We start from the raw sequence: 18802 nt of genomic DNA, 5'->3' as shown, positions 1-18802 counted from the left end.
GGACTGCTGACAGCCTCCTTCCGATAGGCGAGCCCCAGGTATACCACCACATCCAAGGAAACCAGGCCATAACTATGCTCCACGTCAAGTCTAGAAGCCCTTCTGTTAGATGGGTGTTTTGGGCCTGAGCCCAAGAGACTACTTTGCCCGCCCTTCCCAGGCCCTGATCCAGCTGTGCACTTACACTTCATTGGCCTTGTACTCGCGCAGGGCCTGCCCGGCCACCAGCTCCATGAATCTGGGGTCATCCCAAGGTATATCTCCTGGCACGACCAGGGAAAGGGACTTTGAGTCAAAGAGTTGGACGGTCACCTGAGTGTCAGATGGTTTAGATGGGTCTTCTGGATTGGGGGATTTGGTAACCACCTTTGAAGAGGAGGAAAAAGGGAGGCCCCAAGGCCGTTAGCTCATGCAGCGGGTCAGAAACACAACCCCACCCCTGCTCAAGGAGCAAGCACCGATTTCTCCCAACTGTGGACGGGGTACAGCATGGACACAAAATGGAACACCGATGGGGTGTCACCCTAACCCTAGGGTGACCATATGAAAAGGAGGACAGGGCTCTTGTATCTTTAACAGTTGTATTGAAAAGAAAATTTAAGCGGGCGTCCTTTGTATATATGGAGAACCTGGTGAAATTCCCTCTTCATCACAACACTTGAAGCTGCAGGTGCCCTGCCCTCTTTTAAATCTGGTCACTCTAGTATAGCTCCTGCAGCCTTAACTGTTGTGATGAAGAGGGGATTTCACCAGGTTCTCCATATATACAAATGACACCTGCTGAAATTCCCTTTTGTATGCAACTGTTAAAGATACAGGAGCCCTGTCCTCCTTTTCATAGGGTCACCCTACCTAACCCATGTCTTTTAGTCCTGTTCCAACAGAGTTCCCAAGCTACTTCAGCACGAGTTCTAGAAATGTTTTAAGCAGCCTTCTCCAACCTGCTGCCCTCCAGGTGGGTTGGACAGCCACTCCCATCATTAAGAACATAAGAACAGCCATGCTGGATCAGACCAAGGGTCCATCTAGCCAAGCACTCTGTTCATACAGTAGCCAAACAGCTGTTGACCAGGGTTGACCAGCAGCTGTTGACCAGAGGAGGGCAACTAGGATGATCAGGGGTCTGGAAACAAAGCCCTATGAAGAGAGACTGAAAGAACTGGGCATGTTTAGCCTGGAGAAGAGAAGATGGAGGGGAGACATGATAGCCCTCTTCAAATACTTAAAAGGTTGTCACACAGAGGAGGGCCAGGATCTCTTCTCGATCCTCCCAGAGTGCAGGACACGGAATAACGGGCTCAAGTTAAAGGAAGCCAGATTCCAGCTGGACATCAGGAAAATCTTCCTGGCTGTTACAGCAGTATGACAATGAAACCAGTTACCTAGGGAGGTTGTGGGCTCTCCCATACTAGAGGCCTTCAAGAGGCAGCTGGACAACCATCTGTCAAGGATGCTTTAGGGTGGATTCCTGCATTGAGCAGGGGGTTGGACTCGATGGCCTTGTAGGCCCCTTCCAACTCTGCTATTCTATGATTCTATGATTCTATGTTGATGCGCTCACACACTCGCTTTTCATATCTTCCTTGCAGTCTTCAAGAAGGTGGATTCTATAGCTGATGACGTTAACCCCTTCCAACTCTGCTATTCCATGATTCTGTGATTCCTGCATTGAGCAGGGGGTTGGACTGGATGGCCTTAGAGGCTTCCTTTAACTTGAGCCCGTTATTCTGTGACCTGCACTCTGGGAGGTTGGAGAAGAGATCCTGGCCCTCCTCTGTGTGACAAACTTTTAAGTATTTGAAGAGTGCTATCATGTCTCCCCTCCACCTTCTCTTCTCCAGGCTAAACATGCCCAGTTCTTTCAGTCTCTCTTCATAGGGCTTTGTTTCCAGACCCCTGATCATCCTGGTTGCCCTCCTCTGAACATGCTCCAGCTTGTCTGCGTCCTTCTTGAATTGTGGAGCCCAGAACTGGACACAATACTCTAGATGAGGCCCAACCAGGGCCGAATAGAGAGGAACCAGTACCTCACGTGATTTGGAAGCTATACTTCTATTAATGCAGCCCAAAAGAGCATTTGCCTTTCTTGCAGCCATATCGCACTGTTGGCTCATATTCAGCTTGCAATCTACAACAATTCCAAGATCCTTCTCGTTTGTAGTATTGCTGAGCCAAGTATCCCCTATCTTGTAACTGTGCATTTGGTTTCTATTTCCTAAATGTAGAACTTGGCATTTATCCCTATTAAATTTCATTCTGTTGTTTTCAGCCCAGCATTCCAGCCTATCAAGATCACTTTGAAGTTTGTTTCTGTCTTCCAGGGTATTAGCTATCCCACCCAATTTGGTGTCATCTGCAAATTTGATAAGCGTTCCCTGCACCTCCTCGTCCAAATCATTCATAAAAATGTTGAAGAGCACTGGGCCCAGGACTGAGCCCTGCGGCACCCCACTCGTTGCCTCTCCCCAGTTTGAGGAGGTTCCATTGATAAGTCCTCTTTGAGTCTGATTCTGTAGCCAGCGACGAATCCACCTAACATCTGAGGCCGCTTCCGGTTGAATAATGGCCGTTCGTGTCCCATCCCACTGCACCCCAGTGTGGAGTCGTCTACTCTGCTTGAAGCCGCTGCCCCCCACCTCCATGGCCCGTATCAGCCCAGCTGTCTAGGATCCCTCTTTAACTGGAGATGCTCAGGACTCAATCTGGGACCATTTCCATGCACAGCAAAAGCTACAGCCCTTCCTGATATCACCCAGGGAGTTAAGACACAGTGGAGAAATAGCACATTGTTTGGTGCGTGTGCGGCAGACGCAGGGACCCACCGTGATGACCTGCAGAGGCCGGCCGTTGTTGTTCAGTGTGGTGTTGGCCAGGCGGGACACCCAGCCAAATTGCTGGTTGAGCTGGTCCAGGACGGCTGTGGTGTTGAGCATCTCCTCTTGGAACATCTTGAGGATTTCGTCGTACCTCCGAGTAAACCGTTCGGCTAATCGCACGGCATCCTCAAAGCGCTCCCTGAGCAGGCTCTGGTCTGGATCCGTCTGAGAGCAATCTGTTACAGGGAGGAGGGAAAGGGATCAGAGATCAAAGGCCCCTCTTGACAGCAATCCTGAGTCACAACAGCTACAACAGGAGACCTTTTCATAGAATCGTAGAGTTGGAAGGGGCCTATAAGGCCATCAAGTCCAACCTCCTGCTCAATGCAGGAATCCCCCTTAAAGCATCCCTGACCGACGGTTGTCCAGCTGCCTCTTGAAGGCCTCTAGTGTGGGAGAGCCCACAACCTCCCTGGGTCATTGGTTCCATTGTCATACTGCTCTAACAGTCAGGAAGTTTTTCCTGATGTCCAGCCAGAATCTGGCTTCCTGTAACCTGAGCCCATTATTCTGTGTCCTGCACTCTGGGAGAATTGAGAATTCAGGCGGTGGGGGTGGTTCAAACCTCCCGCCTGAAACTTCAGGAGGTCACCATACACATACTTTCTCCATTCTGTGGGCCCAGAAAGCCGAGGAGCTGGGAAACTGGACTGGCAAGCGAGGCAGAGTACAGTGAGCCCCTGAAGGCGCCATCCCTGCCCATGACGGCATCTGCTTCTTTCAGCAATCTTCCCCCAATCTTCGCGTCCCGAAGATGAAAAGCAGCAGCAGCAGTGTTGAACCTCAGGCCCCCGAGCGAAAGCTTCCCCACCCCCGTGGATTCCCCAGACGGCCCCTCCCCCTCCCTCTAGCCCCTCCCCCTTTCTGCTCATGGTGTGGTTTCCCAGCGAATGTGCAGTTTTGATCCCATTCTAAAAACCTGGAATGCCTCTCCTTCTAAGGCTTAGTTACTGGCAGGGAGAGTTTTAAACTAAAACATGCTGGTGTTTTTGGTGCTTTGACCCTGCGCCTGCCTTTGGCCGTGACCCACCACTGGACACCCAAGAACTTCTCCAAAATTGAAGAAGTGCTGCTCTGCTATCCTTGAGGTTTTACTGCTGTTGATTCTGAAATTGCATTTATTGGTTGGTTACCAACTGATGGTAAGGTACCTTGACAACGTTGCATTTTTGAAATAGTTGGGGGACCGGCAGGAGGGGGGGCTGCTAAAATTCCGTTCCTTAATTGCACCTGAACACACCAAGCCAGCTGGATCTTTCTGGGCAAGTTTGGGGGCAGGAGCCCCCCATTGGCTTGCAGAATGTCTCAGCACGTCCAGTTACAGCCGGGCTGGGCAACTTGTGGCCTTCTTGATGTATTTGGACTACAACTCCCATCGTCCCTCACCACTGGTTATGCTGGCTAGGGTGTTGTAGGCCAAAACATCTGGATAGCCACAAGCTGTCCAGCCCTAAAGGAAAAGGAATCTCAGATAACAGGTGTCATCAAAGACTTCCCTTCGCCCGGAGAGTAGGGCGCTTCTGGAACGGGGCGCCCTGGGCCAGGGGGAGGAACATCCTCACTCTGCCTAAGGCAGCTTCTTAAGGGCCCCCCAGTTCTGCTTTGCAGCTTCAAGCTGGCAGCCCCCACGCCTGGTTTCCTCGCCCCTTGAGGTTTCCAAACGGAGGAGCCGTTGGACACAAAATAGAGGCCAGGATGAAAAGGGCGGCCGGCAGAGTCTCCACCCGGAGACGGTGCCCTCTCCCGACTCACCTACGTCCAAGATCGCCTGGCATTTCTCACACTTTTCCTTCATTCTCAAGCAGCCGGCAGAATTGCGCCGGATCTCACGGCACACCATGCGGTTGTCATTGGGAGCAGGAGTCCCTGGCAAGGAGAGCAGAAGAGAACGGCACTGTCACACCCACGGCCTCCGGACCCGTTGCTGGGCGCGTTTCAGGCACATGGGGGCATCACTAAGGAAACCAAGGGTTGTCCAAAGTCCAAAACATCACGAGGTCTACTTTCTGCCCACCCCTGCTGGGGGCTGGCAGTGGAGAGCAGTCTGGGAGCAGCTTGCACCCTTTTCCGGTTCCTGGAGCGTCCTTCCTCTCCCCCTCCCTAACACCCCCAACCCACCCCCACAAAGGAGGGAGGAAAGGTCATCCGAGGAGACCCTATCCCATGTCCAACGGCCGGTGCACCACACCTAAAAAAGGATGTTGTACAGCTGGAAAACATGCAGAAAAGAGCAACGAAAATGATGAAGGGGCTGGAACATCTCCCCTATGAGGGAAGGTTACATCAACTGGGATTGTTCCGATTGGGAAATAGGAGGCTGAGGGGAGACATGATAGAGGTATACAAAATGATGCCTGGTTTGGAGAATGTGGACAGGGAGACATTTATCTCCCTCTCCCAAAATACTAGAACCCAAGGTAGTCATTATCCTATGAAGCTGATGGGTGGGAGGCACACGACAGATAAAAGGAAGGACTTAGAATGATAGAATCATAGAATAGCAGAGCTGGAAGGGGCCTACAAGGCCATCGAGTCCAACCCCCTGCTCAATGCAGGAATCCACCCTAAAGTATCCCTGACAGATGCTTGTCCAGCTGCCTCTTGAATGCAGCTGGACTTCTTCACACAACACATATTTTAACTATGGAATTCTCTACCACAAGATGTTGTGATGGCCATCAATTTGGATGGCTTTAAAAGGTGGTTGGAGAAAAATCCCGGAGGAGGAGGAGGCTATCCATGGCTACTAGCCCTGATGGCTAAATGCAACCTCCAGTATCGGAGGCAGTGAGCCTAGGTTTGCCCACAGAAGATTATACAGAAGGCTGTTAAATGTCAAGGCCAACCACCTGGACTTTGGCAGGCCATTTTGTGGGGTGACTTGATTGCCAATTAGTGGCTAAATTGGTTGTACAGATAATCTGATGTATATATATATGTCCAGTGTTTGAATGTACCTTACTTCTCTCCTGTGTATGCGCTGTTGCTGTGAGTATTATGTTATGTGCCGTGTATGCTGTAAATATATTTTTATCAACCTAAGTTAAAACCTCAGTAAATGTTATTGAAGAATTCAAGCCTACTGTGGTTTCTGGTTATCTTCGCTGTCTTTGGCTGTGTCTCCGCACATTAAATCTTCCAGCTGTCTTCTCTCTAACAAGAGAAACTCAGCTACCTCGACACTAAACCCAGGGGTACACACCCGCAAGCGGTAGCTGTGCCTTACTCTCTAAACCAGAATTATGAGCCACAACTGGCGGGCAAGCTGGGACCCTGGCTAGCCCCTGCATCCAGACTAGCAAACTAGAGGTTGACCCTGAAGCTGACCCTGAAACTCCTGCCAAACAGGGCTTGACATTAAATGCAAACTAAACAAGGGTCTGGGAGCCTCTTGTGGCGCAGAGCGGTAAAGCAGCAGTTTCTACAGCTGAAACTCTCCCCATGGCCTGAGTTCGATCCCAGCGGAAGCTGGTCTCAGGCAGCCGGCTCGGGTCGACTCAGCCTTCTATCCTCCCGAGGTTGGTAAAATGAGTACCCAGCAAGCTGGAGGAAAGGTAATAACGGCCGGGAAAGGCAACGGCGAACCACCCCGCTATAAGGCCTGCCAAGAAAACATCAGCGAAAGCTGGCGTCCCTCCAAGAGTCAGTAATGACTCAGTGCTTGCACGAGAGGTTCCTTTCCTTTCCAAACAAGGGTCTCTCCAGTGTCAGAACTGGAAACTCTGGAGGACCAGCCTCCACACGTACACGCACACACTTTTTATACCAGGGACACCTGCGTACATATCCAACACTATTGCTATATTTACCAAATGCCCAGAACAGGCAGGCAAATTGAGAAGACTGACAGAGGCCCCGCTGGCCAGGTCTGCTCCCCTAGCTTGGGAACTCTGCTCACCTGTCAGGAACCTCCCCAGGAAAGGTCCTCTGCTCCCATCCAGCCACTGCCCGTCCCGCTCCATGGCCCTCTGTGCCTGCTCAAAGAGCTGTTGGGTCATATCATAGAACGGCTGGAAAAGCTGGTGAAAGTCATGATGGGGCCGGAAATTGTTGGGGAAGAGAGAGAAGGCGGGCACGTTCCTGGCCACGCGGGAGCCGGCGAACGGGAGGTGTATGCTGCGGATGGGGGCCCAGGTGTCCCGGAAGCCGCTGAAAGGCGAGCGGAAGAAGGGGGCGAGTTGGTCGTAGGTCTGCATGCTCTCTTGGAAGAGGTCATCTACGCCATCCTCCACCAGGCCGTAGCGTTCCTCCAAGTCGTCCAGCCGCCGGGATTGCTCGTCATCCGCATCCATCAGGGAGTCAACGCGCTCCCCATTTACCCAGATGGAGAACGGGGAGGAGTGATTCAAGAAGTCCTCCAGCTGATGGAAAGGAGACAAAAACCATAGCGTCATCCCAAAGGGAAGCTCACAAGAAGTTCCGGTCCGTTACGGCTCACGGTCCAATTCAGCGTTCCTCAACCTGGTGCCCGTCGGAGGTGTTGGACTGCAACTCCCAGAATTCCCAGCCAGCAGGCTGGGAATTCTGGGAGTTGCAGTCCAACACCTCCAGCGGGCACCAGGTTGAGGAACACTGGTCTAATTCATGGGGCAGATGCTGCCAGAAAGGGATGTAAGGCAGCATTTCCCGGGGCTGGCCCAACAGCGCCTGCAACTCCGGCCTTGTTCAGTCTTCACTGGTTGTCCGTTTTGTTGCCAGGCCAAATTCAAGCTGGTCTCCAACACAGTGCCAATGGGGGGGCACCAACGCCCCTGCGGACACCTCCCTTGGTGTCCTGCCCCTCCTGACCACGTGATAAGAGATTTTAAGGCACCTCCGAGCCTTGACACACACCCCAACCCGACCCCTCCGCTCACCTGCCTGCCAACCAAGCCGGCGCCACTGTGGCACGTCCGGGTGTAGAACCTCATGCAGGTCTGCTTCAGGCAGGGCTTGCACTCCTCCCAAAGAGCCAACATGGTCTCGTTGCAGACCTCCTTCTCGCTCAGCTCCTTCTCCGCCTCCTTCGCCACAAGGAGGGCTTCCTGCGGGAGAAAGCGGGCCGTGAGTCCTTCCCAAGCGGGCCACCGGCCCTGCCCAAAGAAGGCAGGCGCTGGGTTTGGAGGAGCCTGGGCGAAGTGTGCAGGTCCCGTCTCCCCCTCAGTTTAAAGCCAGAGAGGGAAAGCGGGACGAGCTCAGCAGCCAGGAGAAGCGCTGCATCAGACCGAAGCGTCCCCTTCCCCACACGGCCAGCCGGGGGTCACTGGAAAGCCCACAAGCAAGGCGTGAGCATGACAGCACCCTCTCGCTCAGGCTCCGCAGCACCTGGGATTTGGAGGCCTCTCGCCACTGCCCACATCGAAGGCGTAATCTGAGTGCAAGCGGGGGCAGGGGGGGGACCCTGGGCTCAAACGAGGAAGGATGTTAAAGGCGTCTCTGCCTCTAAAGTGCAGGGTTGCGGTCTGAAATGCGACCCGCATCCACAGGGGTGGTGGGAACGAGCAGGATCAGGGCGACCCTTTCCTCCCCATGCAAACACTCCTGTTTCTGAAAGGGGGCTTTCCGCAGGACCACAGCCAGGGGGCAAAGGGTTACGCTCCCCCTCCCTGTTCCCTCGGAGCCCATTCAGGGTCAGTCTCCCTCCCCTCCCCCCACAGACGCTATTTGCATTTAAATGTATTTATCATTTTATTTATTTAAAGCATTTTTATGGTGCCACCTCACCATTTCTGGCATCGAGGCGCTTTACAATCACATATAAAACAATTCCATTAAAAACCCTCAACCCACATTAAGACAATTCCATTAAAAACCCTCATCCTCGATCCGTTAAAAGCCCTCAACCCCAATTTAAACCACCCCCTCCCCACACGCTTGTGAAAATAAAAAAGCCTTACAAAGGCGTTTGAAGCAATTGAGAGGGGGAGCCTGTCTAATCTCCAGTGACATAGTGCTCCATAACCGGGGGGGGGGGGCAGCCACTGAAAAAGCCCTGCCCCCCCACATTCTAGTTTGTAGTGGGGGACCATCCGGGCGCCCTGCTCCTGAGAGCGAGTCTGCCAATGGTGAGACACAGGAGAGAGGCGAGCGCTCAGGTATCCAGGACCCAAGCAATGCAGGGCTTTATACATGGTCGACAAGACCTTGTAGCGCACCCTAGCAGCCACCGGCAGCCAATGGAGCTCTTGAAGCACCAAAGTGATAGAAGACCACATCGGGACTCCCTTGACCAACCTGGCTGCTGCATTTTGTACAGCCTGTAGGCGTTGGATTTGCTTCAAGGGAAGCCCTGTATACAACAGGTTGCAATAGTCCAGTCTGGAGGTAACCAGGGCCTGGACTGCGGTGGTAAGGTCAGCCTCTGACAGAAAGGGGCGATAATAATATTAATAAATAATAATATTAATAAAAACCTTGAAAAAGGTAACCTTGAAAAACATAACAAAAACCAAACTTTAGACAGGAAGGTCACAACATCCGCTGTAATTTGGCCTTCAGAGGTTCTCTTGGCTTCCAGGACATGCGCTCCCTTTCCCTGCCATGACTGGCACAACCTGAGAAACGCCACCTTCCCCCTTCTGGTGCCCCCCAGATGTGTTGGACTGCAATTCCCATAATCCCCAGCCAAGCGCATGGGCCCCACAGCAAGACATTTTGGAGGGGCGTTATCTTGGCCGGCCGGCCGGCCGGACGGACCTCCTTCTGCCGTTTCGTGTCCTCCAAGCTGTTCAGGATCTCGCGGTGGTCGTTGCTTGTCTGCTCCATCAGGATCTTCATCTGCTGGATCCCTCTGATGGCGTTTTCCAGCTCCGTGTCAATCAACTGGCTTCCTGTTTTGGACAGTTCTGAGGAAAGGAGGAGGAGAGACTTAGCTGGGGGGAGACGGGTCACCTCAAAAGCAATACCGCTTCATGGGGCTGCCACGCACACACCAGGATTCCAGCACAGAAAGAATTTCTCGGTACTGATTTTAAAGGTGCTTTTTTTAAAAGCCAGACCTAATAGCAGCAAGTAAGGTGCTTGCCTGGAGGGCTTCCTGAAGGCCTCTGGCTGGCACAAGCCTGGAAACAGAATGGACTTCAGCTCCAATCCTAGAATAAAAGAGTTGGAAGGGGCCTACAAGGCCATTGAGTCCAACCCCCTGCTCAATGCAGGAATCCACCCTAAAGCATCCCTGACAGATGGCTGTCCAGCTGCCTCTTGAAGGCCTCTAGTGTGGGAGAGCCCACCACCTCCCTAGGTCACTGGTTCCATTGTTGTACTGCTCTAACAGTCAGGAAGTTAGTTAGAACCATAGTGCTGCAAACACTGAAATGATTTATTTGGTGTCTGAACATTCACTGGCTGCCTTCAAGACCTGCTCCACAAATATCTGAGAGCCAGCATGGTAGCTGTCTCCCCAAACCTGGTGTTGGACTACAACTCCCATCAGCCGTAGCCAGCACAGTCATTGGCTCTGTTACAAGGATAAAATGGGAGGGAAGGCACCATGCGTGTCATCCTAAACTCCTGAGGGAAGGACAGATTGTATTAAAATCATTATTATTTTAAATTTCTTAAACACCTTTCTTGAAAAACATCTCCCTGATGGGTTATCCATAGAGTTTTCCAACCTACCAGTAGACTCATAGAATCATAGAATAGCAGAGTTGGAAGGGGCCTACAAGGTCATCGAGTCCAACCCCCTGCTCAATGCAGCCCAAAATAGCATTTGCCTTTCTTACAGCCATATCGCACAACTCCTTCACAATTTACCCAAACCTCCACATAGGTTCTGATCAATGTACAGAGGTCAGCGAATGGGGCAGCCCACACGCTCACGCTCTTCCCCAACCGCTGCCCCATAGGCGTGCACAAAGGGTGTGCCAGGTGTGCCCAGGCACACCCTAATGTCTCAAGCAATAAGTGCCAAATTGAGGGGGCCATTGAGTAGGGATTCAGAGGGGGATCCAGACACAGTGAGAACAGTCCTCTGGCTGCTCTCCGGCTACTCTGCTGCCGGCGCCACCCCCCAACAGTGCGCCATTGCTCCATGCAGCAGGAGTGAAAAGGATTTGCTCAGCAGGAAGCCTCTCTCTGCCAGGAGCCACACTTCAAAGAGGCCAGGAGGGGGAGGGGTGAAGGCTAACATCGCTTGTAGATCGCAAGCGGAATATGAGCCAACAGTGCGATACGGCTGCAAGAAAGGCCAATGCTATTTTGGGCTGCATTAGTAGAAGTATAGCTTCCAAATCACGGGAGGTACTGGTTCCTCTCTATTCAGCTCTGGTTAGGCCTCATCTAGAGTATTGCGTCCAGTTCTGGGCTCCACAATTCAGGAAGGACGCAGACAAGCTGGAGCGTGTTCAGAGGAGGGCAGCCAGGATGATCAGGGGTCTGGAAACAAAGCCCTACGAGGAGAGACTGAAAGAACTGGGCATGTTTAGCCTGGAGAAGAGAAGATTGAGGGGAGACATGAGAGCACTATTCAAATCCTTAAAAGGTTGTCACACAGAGGAGGGCCAGGATCTCTTCTCGATCCTCCCAGAGCGCAGGACACGGAATAACGGGCTCAAGTTAAAGGAGGCCAGATTCCAGCTGGACATCAGGAAAAACTTCCTGACTGTTAGAGCAGTACGGCAATGGAATCAGTTACCTTGGGAGGTTGGTGTGGGCTCTCCCACACTAGAGGCATTCAAGAGGCAGATGGACAATCATCTGTCAAGGATGCTTTAGGGTGGATTCCTGTATTGAGCAGGGGGTTGGACTTGATGGCCTTGTAGGCCCCTTCCAACTCTGCTATTCTAGGATTCTAGGATTCCTCCGGCCAGTGTCACCACAAAGCCCCACCAGTGCTGGCGCTTGGGAACCATCTCCTCATTGCCTCTCCCTCACCTACAACGGCGCTCCCGCAGTCAGGCAAGCTGAATGCAGAACAAGGCATTGGTGTCTACAGTGTTTAATAAATAAATGAATAAAAATAATGTCGTTTATGATTGAGTGTCCAATAAATGTTGGCCTTTAAAAAAAATGACCTGGATACACACCCTATTGAATGTTCTGCACACGCCTATGCGCTGCCATCCCTTGATGCTACAGACCTTTGTTGCGCAGACAGGAATCCAGGCTCTCTTCCTTCCCTGCCCCCCCACTCCCTCATAAGGAGTCAAGTCAACAGCATTGAGTTTGGAATGGAGGGGGGGGACATATTCCTCCAATTATCTTTTAATTGCCTGACAGTAACAAGCTGGGCATTATTATTATCCTTGAGAAAATGAGGAGTGAAGGTCGATTGTCCGCAAGAGAAGGTCGGGGTTCGGGTCCAGATCATCCAAACCCAACCATAGCACTCTAGGCCACCCTAAACAAGCCACAGACTGAGAGGGGGGGCGGGGGAGAAAGAGAGGCGAAGGTTGCAATTGGGGCAGCCACAGACAAACTCAAAAAGGCATCAGTGCCTTTCAGAGTTGGCCCGGAGCGGCCGGTGGCTTGTGGCCAACTCCAGCCACAGGGGGTGCCAACGGGCACATAACAGCATGGAGAGAGGCTCAGAGGAAGGCCAACTTGCAGCGTGGAGAGAGAGAGAGACAGAGACAGAGAGAGAAAGGCAGCATGTGAGTGCGCACACCCGAAAGGAAACAGAGGGAGAGAGAAGAAATCAAAGCGCTGGAAAGGGTGGGAAAGGTGGTGGGGGCGTAGGAAGCCTTATCCGTGTCTTCTGAAGCTCCGCCTTCCCCCCCACCCTTTGGAGCAGCAGTCGCTGCCCCCCACCCCCACCCCACCGGGCAACTGCACATCTCTTGCGTAATTTGGCTGTGCGAGCAAAACATCGCGACCTGACGAGGCAGAATGAATTAGCCACAAGCTGCCCGTGACTCAGTGTTCTGGGAAGTGACTTCATGGTGCAGCTGGCGGGTTTAGAAATAGGGCTGAAGAGGCCAAAACCGGAGCAGCACTTTTTCTGTTGTTGTTGTTGTTCTGTGGCCACCAAGGCAGATTTTTGGCATCTGTTACGGGCACAGGATTAGTCGGAGCAAGCTCCTATTCCGAGACATGGCCTAATTGCACCCAATTTCCTCACCCAAAAATAAGGCTGTAAACACGCACACAGTCTGGTTGCAATTCAAGTCCACTGTAGCCCTTTTCAAATCCACCGTGGCCCACACCAGAAAAACCACCACTTCTGGCTCCAATAGCAGGAGCCGCCCATCTGCCACAGAGCCCCGAGAACCAACCACGTCCCTCTCCTTCCCTGCTTACCTTGCAGCTCATTAGGAGGGACATCGCAGTGGCCCCCCTCCCAGAAAACCAGGAGCCCCAACAACGGGAGCAGAGCAGCGAGGCCCATCTCCTCAGCAGGTGGAAGTCTGGGTTCCTGCAAAAACAGAAAAGACGGGAGAACCGTGTCAGTGTGAAAGGGGAGGAGGGTTCAGAAATGGACGGGTTCCCCAGGGCTGCAGCTCCCAGGTGCCACTAGGCAAGCCAGCCGACATAGCGGCCGTCCAGGGCTTGCACAGGCCTGGGGGCAGAACAGGAGCCAATTTCTCACCTGTGGCGCCATACCTAAGAAGCCCCCTTGACAGTCGAACAGTGTTGCACACACCTCAGCATGCAAAAAATCACTCTCCCCTCCTCAAACTAAAATCCATTTGCTGTTTTTGTTCCTTCTTGGGGGGGAAAGACACCTAGAAGTCCTTTTGCACGGCATGCAAACGCGGTTTCCCTGGGAGCGCACTTGTCTGTGCAAGACGACGGACACTCAAACTGATCCTAGCAACTACTTGAGCTGTTTGCATTATTTCCCCACTTAATCAGCTTTTAAAGCAATTGGAAGGGGGGGGGGAGGCTCAGAGACGAGTTGCCCTACTCCCACTGCAGTCAGATGCTCTTTGAATCGGGGCCACCCCACTGGCCACACACGGTTTCTGCTTGATCTAGCCTAGCTCTTAAAATAAACAAGAAGCACAGGTTTGCAATGCAGAAAGCAGCACTTGGGAGCAAGAGTGCCCAGTTCCGGAGCGCACTAGGCTCTTTTCACAGCAACAGGAGCGAACGTCTCACGCCAGCCAAGGGAGAGAGGCTGGCTAAAAGATGCACCCGTGCTCCTTGGAGGCGGTGGAGGTTCCTGCGCCTTCCTCCCCAACCCCCAGCTCCCAAGACCAAGGACAGCCTAAGAGAAGCCAGCTGGCTAGCCTGCTACAGCCACCCTCGGAGGCTGTTCTTCTGGAGTGTCTCAGGGAGAAGACGTAGGGCGTAAAGAGGGGAAAGGAGCTTGGCTGACTCTCCCAGGCCCCATAGCCAGGAGCTTCTGCAAGCCTAGATTCCAGAGGGGGGATTCGGAGAGGTGCCAAGGTCGCCTCCCTGGCAACTCCTCCATTGCGCCTGTCTGAGGAAGAATTACATAACCGCTGCTGCTTGCATTCAAGATGAGCGGGAAGACAAACTGTTCTCACAGGGGATTGGAAATGGGGCCGGGGGGGGGGGCTGCCCTCTGAATCAGTTGGCAGTGGGGTGGGGGGAGCCCGCTGCTAGCCTCTGGCTTCACGAATGTGTCTTCAGCACGGCTGGCGCGGCAGATCCCAGCAGGGGCAGAATGAGAATGAGCCAGGCCTTCTCAAGGTAACGCTAAAAGGGAAGAAAAAACCCACTTAGTTGCAAGTACATGCCGGCACCCACCCGGCACTATGAGCAAAGTTTGGCAGCAACAGGGGTGCAAAGGGGGGGGGTTGCTTTGGGGAAGTGAGTCACAAGTCCTGTCTAGGGCTTTAAAAGAAGAAGAAAAGGAAACAGATCCAGCACTAGGAGAGGGGACGGGCCACTTTCAGCGAGCTCAGAGCTCACAAAAGACAAGCCGGCATGAAGAACAACAGAACTATCAGACCAGCCTCCCCCAGCCTCCATGTGTCAGATTACAGCTCCCATCAGCCTCAGTCAGCAAGACCATACTGGCTGGAGAAGGCTGTGTTTCACACTGATGGGGGGTGCTCCTGTGTCCGTCCGTCACGGGTTTGACTCGTCATCGCAAGAGGCCTGTCGCCCAGTTAAAGAAATCTTCACACATTAATTTCATCGTATTCAATCAATGAATGAAACCACACAAACACGCAAGAGAAAAACGATCTTCCTTAAAAGGGGGGGGGAGAAGCATGCATTGGGTAGAATCCAACAAAAGCCTTACTTATAGTAGACCCACTGCAATGAACGGGACTTAAGGTGGTCATGACTAACGTGAGTCCATTCACTTCAATGGGCCTTCTCTAAGTTGGGTTCTACCCTTTGTTTTCAGAGGACTTCCCCACTGAACTCGGTGGGCCTTCCTTCCGAGTAGACATGCAGAGGATTTCACTGTATAGGCTGCAGCCCTAAGACATAACCCCAGCCTCCTCCCTCCCTCCCCCAGCCCGACAGCATGGCATTTCTGGTGTCCAACCTCCCTCAGAATAAAACAGCAACACGAGCCTTTAAAGACAAAGAAAAGCACAACTTCTTAAAAGATTTGGCCAAGGGAATCGGTGCTGCTTCTCCACAGGGACACCGCCAGCGCCGTACAAGAGAGGCCAAGAATTCTGCAACGCTCCACACAGGACTCACAGAAGGATTGGGCCTCCTACCCGCAACCAGGGTTGTCGACTGGCACACATTGTTCCCAGGGACAAAGCTGTCCTACTTGAGTGCCGGGATCACAGGGCCGCCCCAAACGGGAGGGCTGCCTTGAGGGACAGGGTGTGCCTGAGGTCCCTGCAACAAGTAACAACTGTATGAAATGCAACATGGACCTGGCAGGCCTTTGACCTACACAGAGCGCCGCAGCGTGGGAAACAAGCAGCAAGAGATTGCTCCGAACCTTTCCTTGTAGGGGGAGTTCAGCCCCTCAGTCCTTTTGGCTGCTCTTTTTGGCAACCAAGAAGGAGAATTCCAAACGCCGCCCCTCTCGGGTCCCGGCATCCTCCGTCAGCCGCCTCGGAGAAAGAGAGTCCCACAGTGCTGTCAGCCACCCAGCAAGGCACAAGGGCAAGACGTGTTCAGTTCCCTTCCGAAAGAAATACCCCTGGAAACTGGTCCAGCAACAGAGATCTCAGTACCTGATTTGTGTCTCTTTATTCTTTGGGCCCAATGAGGCATCGACTGACTAAACTGAAGCCGAAGCTGGACATTTGCCGGCTTTGACCAGAAAACAAAGAGGCCTGGAAACGCAGGGGACCAGCCAAGCTTCTGCTAGAGAGAAGCCACCAGACGGAGGAGGAGGAGGAGGAGGAGGAGGAGGAGGAGGAGGAGGAGGAGGCTGAAATGGTCCCTGTTTGTGCGAACTGCTCTCAGAATTCCAGCCCTGAGATGTCCTGTATGACCAACACCCCTCCATCATACACTGTCATGTCATGTCATGTCCTGCCATTTACACACACACACGTCGCCTCTCATTCCAAGGTCCAGGGTGAGGAACACTGGCAGAATCCAGCCACACAACCCCAGAGCTGTCCACTTCCCTCCAGTCTTGGTTGGCAATGGCTTTTCACCCAAGGAAGCCCTGTTCCCCAGCAGGGCTGCACCTCGCCAACCCTCTCCAAGCGGACCACCAGCCCCCCCCTCCCTCCTCCTTCTCCAGGGTCCAGTTTCTCAAAGGACAACTCAGTGCCAGGTGCTCCGACCTGGAGCCAGGTGCTGGGCCACCACAACCTCCTAGCCAGCCTTAGATCTCAGGCCACCATGACTTGGTGATGCCCAAGAGATTCTCTGCCTATGCTCAGAAGCTGCCTTCTTCACATGCTCCAGAGCTGATCCCGGGTCAGCCTCAGCCCCTGTTAAGGCCTGCCTCTGGCCTTCCCATCGCCCCTTGCCCCTCTGCCTTCTGCTGCTGACGGTGATGCCAGAGCATCTGGGGACACAGGCAGAGTCTTCGTTCTTTAAAGACAAGCAGGAGCACGTGTCGGATCCTAAGGCGACTTCGAGCAGGCCGGGTACAGAACCTCAGGCCTGCAGGCCGCGTCTGGCCTTCCAGGGGTCCCACTCCCGCCCTCCAGGGTTCCCCAAAAGGCCATGCCCCTTGGCTCCACCCCCTTTCCCCCAAAACACCGACTATTTGGTGCTTTTCTGGCCTTTGGGCCGTTTTCCTGCCATTCTACAAAGTTACACCAGCAAGAGCTTTGAGCTGAAACAGGCTGGTATGTCTGGACGTTTTGGGCGCGCCTACTTTGACGCTGGTTTGCATTCAGCCCCAGCCACCACTGGCATCCACCCTCTGAAATGGAATTCCGATCTTGGGCTAAAAGGGGCTTTATTTATTTAAAATATTTCTAGGCCACCGCCTTACACGACGCGCATGCACCAAAGCTGACATCTGAAGGGAAGGGGGCTTTCTGCCAAAGAGAAGGCAAAACTTTTGCAGTTGTTTCCTGACTGCTAGATCAGTACGACAATGGAATCAGTTGCCTGGTGAGGTTGTGGGCTGTCCCACACTAGAGGCCTTCAAGAGGCAGCTGGACAACCCTCTGTCAGGGATGCTTTAGGGTGGATTCCTGCATTGAGCAGGGGGTTGGACTCGGTGGCCTTGTAGGCCCCTTCCAACTCTGCTATTCTATGATTCTATGGTACAGGCACCACTACAGAATGACCAATGCAATATAGGCCTGGGCAATGCAGGCCAGCCCTGCAGTCAGAAGACAGCCAACGTCCTACGCTTACTGATCCATGAACCGCCCAGAGAGCTTCGGCTATTGGGCGGTATAAAAATGTAATAAATAAATAAATAAAATCGCTCCGCAGGTAGGACAACAGCCATCCATTTTTGCAGCTCTTACCTATAGCACTAAGCAGAAATTTCATTTAAACAAAATGAAGGAAGTGTCTAGCTCTCATGGGTATAGGCGAAAAGCTTCTGTGAACGTAGTTTCTCCGAATGTAGAGGACAGACTGAGGTCTGAAGGCCTTTAAATGCAAGGCCACAGGTTCAAAAACAAAGGCAATTGAAGCCAGGGCACCCATTGCACACGTGTGTGCATGTGCAAGACCAGAGTCTACAGCCCCGGGCTTGGCCTTCCTCCCCTCCTGCACTGTGAACACCCAAGCAGAGCTATCTGGCGCAATCACATTTCAGAGCAAGAACAAAGGTGGTTATTAGAGATGAAACTGTTGCTGTGTTTAAGGGTCAATGTGCCCCAGGTGGCTAAAACTCTGAAACAATTTAGGGGTGGGGATGGAGAGAGATAAAAGCTTCAAGGGCTGCCCATGAATAACTGTAACAGCCAAAACGGTTTGACTTTTAAAAACAAATAAGAATTGCACAGCTTGTGATCCACCCAACTCAATGCAACACGCCAGCTGTGTTTTAAGGACTGCCAATTGCTCAGCGACCCATTTTCCCGCAGTCCCCAAAAGACAGTAAAAGTGAGTCTTCTGAGCCCCTGGGAAACCGGCCTACGTGGTGGCATTTAGTGGGCTGCGTTCTGCTTCGGAGCCTACAGGTTGTACAGGGCCTGCCTTAAAGAAAGGCTCAGCAGACCCTTCTGCAAACAGAGAGGGAGAGAGAGAGGAAGAGAGCGTGCTGGCGGAGAACATGGAATGTGGGAGACTTGGGTGAGGAATCATAGAATAGCAGAGTTGGAAGGGGCCTACAAGGCCATCGAGTCCAACCCCCTGCTCAATGCAGGAATCCACCCTAAAGCTTCCCTGACAGATGCTTGTCCAGCTGCCTCTTGAAGGCCTCTAGTGTGGGAGAGCCCACAACCTCCCTAGGCAACTAATTCCATTGTCGTACTGCTCTAACAGTCAGGAAGTTTTTCCTGATGTCCAGCCGGAATCTGACTTCCTTTAACTTGAGCCCGTTATTCCGTGTCCTGCACTCTGGGAGGATCGAGAAGAGATCCTGGCCCTCCTGTGTGTGACAACCTTTTAAGCATTTAAGCATTTATCTCATGTCTCCCCTCCATCTTCTCTTCTCCAGGCTAAACAGGCCCAGTTCTTTCAGTCTCTCT

At 52.7% G+C, this 18802-nt stretch overlaps 1 protein-coding gene across 2 annotated transcripts in view; it reads right to left on the bottom strand.

Moving 5' to 3' along the window:
* The window catches only part of CLU (clusterin), a 445162-nt gene that overhangs the window by 1523 nt on the left and 424837 nt on the right, over window positions 1–18802 (bottom strand). For both annotated transcript variants that reach the window (XM_063123702.1, XM_063123701.1), the window contains exons 2-8: window positions 13095–13209; window positions 9552–9700; window positions 7733–7900; window positions 6775–7237; window positions 4629–4742; window positions 2823–3052; window positions 185–366 (exon numbers count right to left, since the gene is read on the bottom strand). In XM_063123702.1, the coding sequence (XP_062979772.1) occupies window positions 185–366; window positions 2823–3052; window positions 4629–4742; window positions 6775–7237; window positions 7733–7900; window positions 9552–9700; window positions 13095–13182 (1394 nt within the window). In that variant the 5' untranslated portion in view covers window positions 13183–13209. The remainder of the gene's footprint in view (window positions 1–184; window positions 367–2822; window positions 3053–4628; window positions 4743–6774; window positions 7238–7732; window positions 7901–9551; window positions 9701–13094; window positions 13210–18802) is intronic.

Source organism: Elgaria multicarinata, chromosome 4 (genome assembly GCF_023053635.1).
Source record: "Elgaria multicarinata webbii isolate HBS135686 ecotype San Diego chromosome 4, rElgMul1.1.pri, whole genome shotgun sequence".
Classification (NCBI taxonomy): domain Eukaryota; kingdom Metazoa; phylum Chordata; class Lepidosauria; order Squamata; family Anguidae; genus Elgaria; species Elgaria multicarinata.
This window is presented reverse-complemented; position numbering and strand designations above follow the sequence as displayed.